This window comes from Scylla paramamosain, chromosome 34 (assembly GCF_035594125.1).
Source record: "Scylla paramamosain isolate STU-SP2022 chromosome 34, ASM3559412v1, whole genome shotgun sequence".
Classification (NCBI taxonomy): domain Eukaryota; kingdom Metazoa; phylum Arthropoda; class Malacostraca; order Decapoda; family Portunidae; genus Scylla; species Scylla paramamosain.
The window spans coordinates 14,304,621-14,315,919 of NC_087184.1; the positions used below are offsets into that span (position 1 = coordinate 14,304,621).

General features: G+C 39.1%; 1 protein-coding gene across 2 annotated transcripts in view; it reads left to right on the forward strand.

Moving 5' to 3' along the window:
- The window catches only part of LOC135090228 (synapsin-like), a 106,478-nt gene extending 97,371 nt beyond the window's left edge, over positions 1-9,107 (forward strand). For both annotated transcript variants that reach the window (XM_063986740.1, XM_063986741.1), the window contains one exon: positions 796-9,107. In XM_063986740.1, the coding sequence (XP_063842810.1) occupies positions 796-1,055 (260 nt within the window). In that variant the 3' untranslated portion in view covers positions 1,056-9,107. The remainder of the gene's footprint in view (positions 1-795) is intronic.
- Positions 9,108-11,299: the final 2,192 nt, after the last annotated feature.

Consider the following 11,299-nt stretch of genomic DNA (forward strand, 5'->3'; position numbering starts at 1 on the left):
AAATACTCCTAATGAGAGAACTGAGTGTTGAAGAATACGGAGACCAAGGTAAGATAAAGAAAGAGATTACACACATATAGATTCACCTGCTGTCCCAATAGTAATGCGCACTTTAATTATTCAACAGTTAATATTTCGACATGAGCAGAAGTTATTTCCTTGAGCAAGAATTTCCTCGACAAAGCATTCGGTAAGGAACGCACACTCGCTGACGGAAATAGTGTGTCCGAGGAAATGCTCCCTGTGTAATGCTGGCTGAAGTCTTTCTTCCCTTAGTTCTCCCCTACCTTAGGCCTTCCCTGCCTCACGTCTTCCCTGTCTTAGGCCTTCCCTACCTCAAATTTTCCTCTTACTTGTTTACTGTGTTATGTTGTGTCTCTTCATTGCCTTCTTACGCTGAAGTCCTCGTTTTTTTTTTTTTCGTATTTCGCTCTTTGATTTATGTTTTTTTTTTTTAATCCGTTCCATCCCTTTGATTTATTTTATCTTAGTTGCATCTCTTTCGTTCACCTTATCACCAACGAATATCTCAATATCACGCTTCACACCTTGCTTTTGTCCCCCCTTGCCTTCCCCCAGCCAGCATCAGCCGCCCCTCTCCCCGATACAGCCTCTTTTGTCCTGCTTAGCCTTCCCCCAGCCAGTACCAGCCGTCCTTCTCCCCGGTACAGCTACTATTGTTCTCCCTAGCCTTCCTCCAGCTAGTAACAGCAGCCTCTCTTCCCGGTACAGCCACGTTTGTCGTCCCTAACCTTCCCCCAGCCAGTAACAGCCGCCTCTCTCTCTCTGCTGCAGCCTCCCAGTCGAGCAGCATGAGTGGCTTCAGCAGCGCCAGCGGTACGAGACGGCAGGTGGACGACAGCAGCCAGTCCTCCCAGCAGTCCGGGCAGCAGCAGCAGAAGGGATCTCTGTTCGGCCGCCAAACCTCCGTAACTGCGTCGACGGAAGGTAGCGGGGTCTCAGGCGCAGTCCCAGGCACAGGCGGGCCCGACGACACCGAGGACACGATGAAGAACCTGCGCAAGACCTTCGCTGGTATCTTCGGCGACATGTAAAGCCCCGGAGACTGGAGAGATTCGCGGCCGGCAGCTACTTACATACATACAAACGAGTCTGGCTTGCGGTGCGCGTGCGTGCCAGCCTCCCGCAATAAAACCCACTCAAAGTCTCGGGTCAATGAGAATGTGCAAGCAGCGAGTGCCCAGATCTCCTCTTCCTCTTCAGTAATCGTGAGAAGCTTATGCTAAGAAAAAAAAACTAAAAACGCGACAAAAAAAAAAAAGGAATTATTTTCATTCTACTCGTCTGTTGAAATCTGCCTTAAAAGAACAAGAGCTCTAAACGAAAGTTACATTACACAGACGCCCCTCAAGGCTGACACACCTAGAGACACATACACACATACCTTCTGTCTCCCCATCAGTATTCGTGACTGGGCTGGCTCTCACCTTCCTCACCACCTGTCCAACTACCCACACCTCTCCTCCTCTCCCAGGCTTCCTTCCTTGACCCAGTCCACTCCGTCATTCCAGCCTTATGAACCAATCACATAGAGGTCATTGTTACTGTTGCCTCCCTCTCTGGTCACGAGGGGTCGCCCAGCCCTCGTGTGTTTTATATCGAGGCGAATTCAGTTCCATGGACGAAAAAGACAAAGCGAAGTGTGATATTTTTATGGTACTTTTTTCCATCATAACCTTTTGCGTGATCACGAGGCATTTTTCTATTAATCTTTTTTTTATATACACACCTGCCCCGCCAACTGACTGTGTTTATATATATACATATATGTTGTCTTTCGCGAGTGTTGCAGTCAGTCCCGTTTTTCTATAAGGCATCTAAGCACAGAAAGGGAAAACGAAAACAAGGTCAATTCGGGGGAAACTACAGAATAGCGACTATTTTTTTTTTTTTTCTTACAATATCAAAAGGAGAGAAGGTGGAGTGAGTTTGGGACAGGAAGTGAGGATGGAAGACATGAACTGAGAAGGGGGTGGTGAAGAATAAAGATCGATGAATTATAAATACTTAGTTAGGCCAAAGCTTCTTAGCCTCAGCAGTAAGCAGTAGTGGTGCAGGCTTCTCCAGGGGTCCGCGATACGAAGGGGAAAAATGGGCAATGATTTACGAAGATGGAAGGGGAAAAACACGGTAGAATATGCAGCCTTTATTTTTTTCTCTCTCTGCCGTCATTGGGGCGTAAACGAGTCTCTCCAACGAGGTTTTCATGAGTCCAACGTGTTCATTTTCAGTCCTGGGTTGCGCTTGATCCCTCGCTACTACTTCGGCAGCCAATCGGCTCTTAGGATTTGGGGTCACGTGATTTCAAGCGCCAATCAGTGTACGAGTTGCCTCGGCTTTTGTTGCCCTTCCTCCTTCCAGACATGTACTAGTGCGTAGTGACTTCATTAGTAGAGTAAGTCAAATGAAAACGAGGACTAGCAAAGAAGCAATAAATATCACTATTTTAGAATCATCCAATTACCTTTTTGGGGGTTTAGGTCACGTGACTTCAAGGACCAATGGATGCATAATAACTATACGTGTCAAAAAGGCAAAACGAAACTGAACACGAGGGGGGTTCAAAACATACCACAAGCAATTATGGAAAAAGAAAAAATAACAAAAAAAATATTATAACAGCTGATCTGAACCAACTGCTGCCGAAGGAAAGACGAGGACGATTAACGTGGTGGGTGGCGAGGGACTAACAACCCAAACACTAAAGTCAACCAACCAAAGCAAACAAACCCCCCGAAAAAAATGTTGTTAGCAATATCGCTCTGTGTTGTTTACTCTCTTGTGGGTGGACTTCTCTGGCTGTTTGTGCTGTGCGTGAGTCTTGATGTGTTCGTTCGTCTTTTATTGACCTAAAACTCGTGGTTGTCTTAAAAACAATACCGTAATACACTTTCTGACGTGTTTTGATGGTACCGACGGTGGCGATGCGCAGATGACCCTTCCAGTGCGCACCCCGCCCCTTCCTTCTTCCCGAGACAGGTCAAGAGAGGTGAAGATTGTCGGGGATTCACTAGGAAGTTCGCTACTCTTTTTCATTAATTGTCTCTTCGGGGTTTCGCTACAACTCGTGCTAGTGTTCGAAGCTTCATGAATACAAGTTCTCGTCGGTTAAGTCTTTGAAGTTTTAAGTCACAGCATAACACATCGAACCCCGCTGGTCTTTATAATCTAAAGCTTTTCGAACTTCGGGCAAAGGGGAAAGAAAACACGAAGTAGATAAAATTAGGAAAGATGAGGAAAACGTGGTGTTATGACAAAGGAAGAAGAGAGAGAAGGAGATATACATATATGAATGAAACGAGATGTAGAGTGAAAGGAAAGAGAACACAAGATATAGGGTGGATGATGAAAAGAAGGAAAGATTAGAAAACGTAACATTATGACAAAGAAGAAATGGAGGGAGATGAGCATAGATGGATTAAATTAAAAGTGAAGGGAAGATATATGGAGGAATCACAGACTTCAGAACTTGCAAAAAATGTAGAGAAAAGAATGAGTTAGAAAAATGCAAGAAAAGAAGGGGGAATATAAAGAAAGGTACGGATTGCTAAAGCCACAAAAAAAAAAAATAATAATAATAATTGGGATGGAGACGAAAGTAGGAATGAAGTTAACGATCAAGATAATAAAGAACTGTACATGACACAGATAGAAATGGAGAAATATAACTAAAATAAAAAAAAGGCGAAAATAAGAAAAAAGGAAGGAATTACATTATCAAATAAAAAAAAAGATACAACAATAAAGAAAGGAAGGAATTACGCTAAGAAAAAATAACGAATTTAGATAAAAATGAAGAGATAGCGTCAAGGAAAAAAAAGAGCTGGAAAAGATAGTAAAGAAAGGAAAAGCCAAAACAACAAAAACAATATGAAAAAAATAACAAAAAATTAAGGTAAAGCCACACAAAAAAGGAAGAGAATAAGAAACGGAAGAACAAAACAAAACAAAAATAAATAAATAAAATAATAATAAGTAAATAATAAATAAAAAGAACGGGAAAAGCAAAATATAAGAAGTATAGATGATAAAGAAACCAATGGAGGAATAGGAAAATAAGAAACGGAGAGACAAAAAATGACAAAAATATCAATAAAAAAATAAATAAATAACTGAAAAAATATAAACAAAAAAATGGAGTTGACAGAGAAAGCACAGGAGGGACAACACCACAAAAGACACAAGAAGAAAGCCAAAGAAGAGAAAGAGAGCAATGAGCGGGAAGGTAGCAGGAAGGCAGGGGCGCGGGTTGGACATGGCAGGGGATGTGAGTGTCTGCGCGCTGCCGTCGTCACTGTTACAACTGTTGTCCTCGTCAGGAGCAGCAGATGCCTTGGTCCTATATCACTAATTCCCTGTATATGTTCAGCATGTGTAATCACTTTTAAAACGATAGAAACTCCATTACGTATATTTAAAAGAGAAGAGAAAGACAAAACAAAAGGAGTAAAAAATATATATATGAATATACATACATAACTCTAGTTGCTACTGAGTCTGTCTGTTACTCACTTTTTTTCCGTTGTTGTTTGTAAGTAAGTAAGTCAAGTAAAATGTAAAGTAAATAAGTGCGTTCTGTTGATAGATTTGTATGATGTTGTTGTGTTCTCCTGGCTTCTGCGGAGTGAGGCAAACTTCAGTTACGGCTTCTTTGTACTCTCTCTCTCTCTCTCTCTCTCTCTCTCTCTCTCTCTCTCTCTCTCTCTCTCTCTCTCTCTCTCTCTCTCTCTCTCATCGTCCACAGGTCTTCCTCTCTCATAGCTAGTTAGCCGACGTAGAAATTGACGGAGAAATTAATGTTAATCTATACGGTTCACTTTCCTATGCTGTTTCGAACCTCTCATTCAGTCGTTCGGTGACAAACTCGAGGCTTCAGACAGCTCCTGGGGCCCTATTCTCTCTCTCTCTCTCTCTCTCTCTCTCTGGGCCCTGAAGGACCCTGCAAGGACTCCGCAAGGGCCGGGAGCGACGCCAAAGGATTTCAGGAGTAGAAGTCCCTGAGTCCTACGGCAATAGCTCGGTGTGTATGCGTGCGTGTGTGTGTGTGTGCGTGTTTGTGTGTGTGTGTGCGCGTGTGTGTGTGTGTGTGTGTGTGACTTCAATTACCATATCCATGTAAGGCCTTTTCTCCGTTTTGTTTTGTTCTTTTGTTCGTTCGTACGATTCTAGTCCATTACAGAAGAGAACAGCTGATTGGCACTGCCATAGATACGTAGGTCATTTCTGTGTCCGGGATAACGCAGGGAACGAGGTACACTTCCAATCCACGGCGCCACGAGGCAGAGAGTGCGTGGGCAGCGTGGCGGTGTTCTCCAGGCTCTCCCCCGGGGCCGCACAAGTCTCCGCGGTGGTCTGAGGCGTGTGTGTGGCGGAGGACCTGACCTGACCTGACCTAAATTAACCTAACCTAACCTCACATCACCTCTGATCTAACCAGACCTAACCTAACATAACAACGGAACCTCACCTCTGATCTAACCCGACACATCCTCACCTAATCTGATCTTGCCTAACTCAATTTAACTTCATCTCACCACACCTCATCTAACCTTACTTAACCTAACCTCACCACTCCGTGATCTAACCTAACCTAACCTAAAATATTCCAACTTAACCTAACCCTAGCTCACCTTCCCAAACCTAACTTAACCTAACCTATCTTGAGAAAACCTCGTAATGCTCTGAACAGGTTAGGTTATTAGGTTATTACTCTCTCTCTCTCTCTCTCTCTCTCTCTCTCTCTCTCTCTCTCTCTCTCTCTCTCTCTCTCTCTCTCTCTCTCTCTCTCTCTCTCTCAGGTCAGGCCAGGCAGCGCGAAGTAAGGTTATGTCAGCTGCCACCTCGTTCCGAACACATCTTGTTTCTTTGTTGTTGGTTTTGTACGTATGTATCATTACTATTACGTACTTCTCCTCCTTCTCCTCTTCCTCCTCCTTCTCCTCCTCCTCCTACTCCTACTCCTATTCCTACTACTACAACACTTCCTGTCTTTATTACTATCTCGACTGCTTCCCTGCTACTGCTGCTGCCACTACTACTACTACTACTACTACTACTACTACTACTACTACTACTACTACTACTACTACTACTACTACCATCGCCACCACTCCAGTTTTTAAGGACCTAGACTGTCTTGGATGTGTTGTGTAAATTCTCACAGTGGGTAGATGTAGTTAATTCTTGTTACATTCCTCTCTGTACTATTTTTTCCTCCCTCCTCCTCCTCCTCCTCCTTTGTATTTTTCATCAGTAACACCCCAGCTTCCCTCCCCCCACGGCACCTGCTAAACCTACCACGCCCCCATTTCCCATGATTTCCTCACCCCTCCTCCAGGTCAGTTCTCCCCTAAAACGATAATATCAGAAAATTAATTACGTTTTGCAATATTACAAGATCATTTTTTTTCTTTATGGGTAATTGTCAGGTTTTATAAGTAGTGATGTGGGTTTTCTAAGCGTCATTCTTTTTTACATTTCTGTCTGTTTTTGTCTATTCTCTCTCTCTCTCTCTCTCTCTCTCTCTCTCTCTCTCTCTCTCTCTCTCTCTCTCTCTCTCTCTCTCTCTGTCTGTTTCTCTGTCTCTCTCTCTGCTCAGATGGTGACGAAGACCTGGAGGCACTGAAGGGGTATGCTGCCGTAACACCTCAACCGTAACAAAACTCGGAACGTATGTGTACCGTAGCGAGATAGTAACATCTGAAACGTATCAAAGCCAACATCCGAACCGTAGAAAAAAAAAAAAAAAGTAACATCTGATCTAATCCGTTACAAAACCAGTAACATCTGAACCGTTACAAGACCTTAAACGTTAACAAAACTCGTAAACATCTGAACCGTACGAAATAAGACAATTAACTTTTGAGCCGTAACCTAACCAACAAAACGAATCACATTAACTGAACGCCGTGAAAAATCAAGTGAAATTTTTAGTCTTTTTTTTTTTTCCTTTTCAATCCAAGTCCAACTATAAATGTATGTACAAAAAACAAAACAAACAAACAAGAAAAAAAAACTGCAATACACCGATAACATAAAAGAAAACGGAGATTTGGTGCGTGTAAGAAAAAAAAGTGTAAAATCACAAATATTGAAGAAAAAGTAAAAATAAAACAACATATTATTGTAACATGACCAAAACAATACATAGCAACAAACAAAGTAACAAAGCAAAACAATACAGAGCAGGAAAAAGTGTTTAAACCCACAACACGATCCACCACCCCTAAATAATGGGGGAAAAAATATACCTGAAAAAAAAAAAATAAATAATAATAATAATAATGCTTAAATCCCAACGTTTCCCTAAAGGATTCTTCATATGTTGAAAAAAATAAAAAAATAAATTATATGAATGAATAAGTGACAAAAATATCTAACCGGACACTACGAGTCGGCACTTCTAAACAACGAAAAAAAAAGTAACATTCCCTTAAAAAAAATGCGTAAATAAAAAAAAAAAACAATAACAATGTATACAGTCCAAAATTACAACACTTTTTTTTTAATTAGGAAGGAAAACAAAAAAGCTCTAAAAAAAAGCTCTAAGAATTCCCAGATCCCTAAATATCTTTGCTAGGAGTCAAAATTTCCTTAAATACTAAAAAGAAAAGAAAAAAAAACCCTGTTACATTTCTAGACAAAAATCCCTAAAAATCCTGAAATATCCCTAAAAGATTCTTAAAAAATATCTCAAAATCCCTAAAAAAACTCCCTAAAAGATCATTGAAATCCTTAGACACCCTTGCAGTATGTATAACGTCACCCTAAACACCAAACAAAAAAGAAAATAAACGAAAAACAAGTACCCACTCCCAAAAAAGAAAAGAAAAATCCTTCCCTGAAAAATTTCCTTAAAATCTTAGCCATCTTTGCAGTGTGTCAAATTTCCCTTAGTACTTAACACTGTACTATCACTGTTACTTTGAGTGTGAAGGAGGAAAAGCAGTGTGGGCCTCGCGAGCTGGAGTGAGTGTGCCGCAAGGAAAACAGCGTCAGGTGAACGGCTAAGATTCAAACGTAAACGAAACACTTGAAGGAAGGAAGAAAGAAAAAAAATAATGAGTGTATGATGTTTATATATGAAGCACACACACACACACACACACACACACACAACACACACACACACACATTGCTCATAAAAATCATAAAAACTACACATAAAAACATATTTCAAAGGGAAACAAATCACGCACATTGCAGTAATAAGATCATAAAACAGAGGAAAAGAAAGCAATAATATTAAAACATAAACAAAAAAAATAAAATAGAAAGAATGAAAATTGAAAAAAAACAAGCAAAAATACAAGAAAACACAAAGAGAGCAATAATATTAAAGCATAAAAAGACAAAATAACAACAAAGATGAGGAAAACAAGCATAAGATACAGGAAAACAACAAGAAAACACGTGAAAACTAAACCAACACGGAAAAAAAAAGAGGAAAAACACGTAACAATACCAAGTCAGTTATCCCCAACTAGTGCTAACCTTTCCACCTGGGCAGGAAAACAAAAAAACAAAAAAAAACATCAATTTAAGAAGCATAATACTGAGCAAAAAGAAGATTATATCTCAACACACACACACACCTTTTCCTTCACCTGTCTACTTCCTTGAATTTCACATGAAGATAAATAATGAAGCCAAGATAATGATAAATCTAAAAAAAAAATAAATAAACTAATCTTCAATAGTACTAGACACATTCCCTTCCTTATTTATGCGGACAGATTCTCATTATTATTATTATTATTATTATTATTATTATTATTATTATTATTATTATTATTATTATTATTATTATTACTATTACTTGCTACAGTGCTAGACCTTTTTGTACATAGATTGTCTCTCTCTGTCTCTCTCTCTCTCTGTTGTTGTACATTTATGTACATATTATTAATTGCCGTCACACACTAAATCCTTATCATTATCATTATTATGTTTGCTTGACTAAGGAGTTTAAAGTAAAAAAAATAAATAGATGACTATAAGTAAAGGCCTCAGCGGCTGGCGTAGCGAGAGGCGAAGTTGTTTGTAAGGTTAAAACAAGATGATTAAAAATTATGTGTCGTCCATAAGATGTTGTTTGTTATGGTGATCTCCCTTAGTGTGTGTGTGTGTGTGTGTGTGTGTGTGTGTGTGTGTGTGTGTGTGTGTGTGTGTGTGTGTGTGTGTGTGTGTGTGTGTGTGTGTTCGCTCTTGTTTTACTCGTACGGAAGTTGAAGAAATGGGAAAACAAAACAAAAAAAAAGATGAACAAGCAGAAACTGGTAAAAGCAGGAAATAAAAATCAGAAAACCACAAGCTGATCATAGTTATTCAAGCCACTTTCTACACACACACACACACACACACACACACACACACACACACACACACACACACACACACACACACAAGTAAAATATCACTCTTAACACCTACAAATTAACACGATCCCCATGACCAAAAGTATGACCCGCACTCAGAAACGCTTTGTTCTCTCACCACAACAGTTTCCCAAGGCCATCGAGGTAATCTGGCGGGTTCTCAAGAGAGTTGCCAATGTTAATAATGTAGAAATCTTGCTAATATTTCGCTAGGACCGTAAAAACTCCCTTAAAAAAAAAAAGTGTCATTTCAATTAGAGCCTTTTAGAAAGTAGATGAAAGTAGTCGAGGTGTTTGAGAATACGATCATTTATAGCAAAGACCAACAACAACTAAGGGTGTGAGAGATGCGGGTAGTTATTTGATAGTAATTTTTGCCTGAAACATTCTACACCGACTTCACTTCTTTGGGTGACTGTTCAGTGCCTTCATCTTCTGCTTATCTTATGCTGAGGAAGACCAGAGCGAGGAGCGTGAAAGAAGAAGAAGAAAAAAAAAAAAAACGATTGATGTAAGTTTTCCCAGGAAACAAGTGAGTAATTTCAACGCGACTGAAGGTAATGAACAGATGTGAAGGTGTGAGGTAACTAAATGACTCGGTGGTGGTAGTGATGGTTGTAATAGCAGTAGTCGAAGTAGTAGTAGTAGTAGTAGTAGTAGTAGTAGTAGTAGTAGTAGTAGTAGTAGTAGTAGTAGTAGTAGTAGTAGTAGTAGTAGTAGTAGTAGTAGTATCAATATGCATCGGAGATCAAACTGACCACACAATTAGAGAGTAATAAAAAGAAAATTAATGAAGTATAACGCTGCAGCAACGAAGTCATGTGGCGCTGGCAACGGTTACGAAAGTCCTGCTTCATCCACCCTCAGCCAAAATCGAACCAGCTGTCTCCAATCCGCGAGTCGAACACCGCACCATAAAGCTACCAATAGAATAAGTAAATGAATTAATATATAAATAAATAAATAAATAAAAAGTAAGTAAATATAAATAATATAATGTGATATAAAAAATACATACATGTATAGACATAAGTTTATAAATATAGGAAACATCCATGAGGAGTGGTTCCCAACTTCTATGACAGAATTTTCTTTCTAAAACATCTTTTCCTTCTGTACATTCTTACGTATATACACTGGCCATGTCATGTACCCCTCAGAGTAACCTTTGAAAATACTCATGCATCCTGGAGTTCACCATGCACCAGGACTGGAAAATAAAAATCATGATTTCCCCCCCCCCACTCTTCGCAAAAAGAATAAATAAATAAATAAAAATATATTAATTAATTAAATAATTAATTAAATAAATAAACAAATAAATAAATTATATATATGATTTAAATAGGATTTTTTTATTTAAATTATTTATTTATTTACTTATTTATTTATGTATTTATTTATTTTGCATTAATCATTGTTTGCTTGCAGTGATTATTTGTTTCAGTCTTGTGATGCCATTATCTTGTATTAAACTTGACCAGTGTTAAATGAAATCATAGTTTAATATACATTTTCCAACATGAATTTTTCACATAAAAATCATAAGCAGGACTAAGTTCAATCAGATTTATTAAAGTAACTAAATTACTTTAAATTAAAAAAGAATTAAGCACATTAAACTTCATAATTATTATTAACAAAAAGACCTTACATTTTTTTTTATGCATTTGAATACTTTTTTTTGTAAGAGATGGCAATGATTCCTGTAAAAGTTGGCAATGATGCAACAAGTCAGGCACCAGCCTGACTTCTTGTAGGACCAGCATAGCATTAGTACACTCAGTATAAGGTAAAGTAGACTTGATAGTTTTCCTGTATAACTGCTTCACATCTTCCTTCTTCCTTGTGTGTGTGTGTGTGTGTGTGTGTGTGTGTGTGTGTGTGTGTGAAGGAGAGAG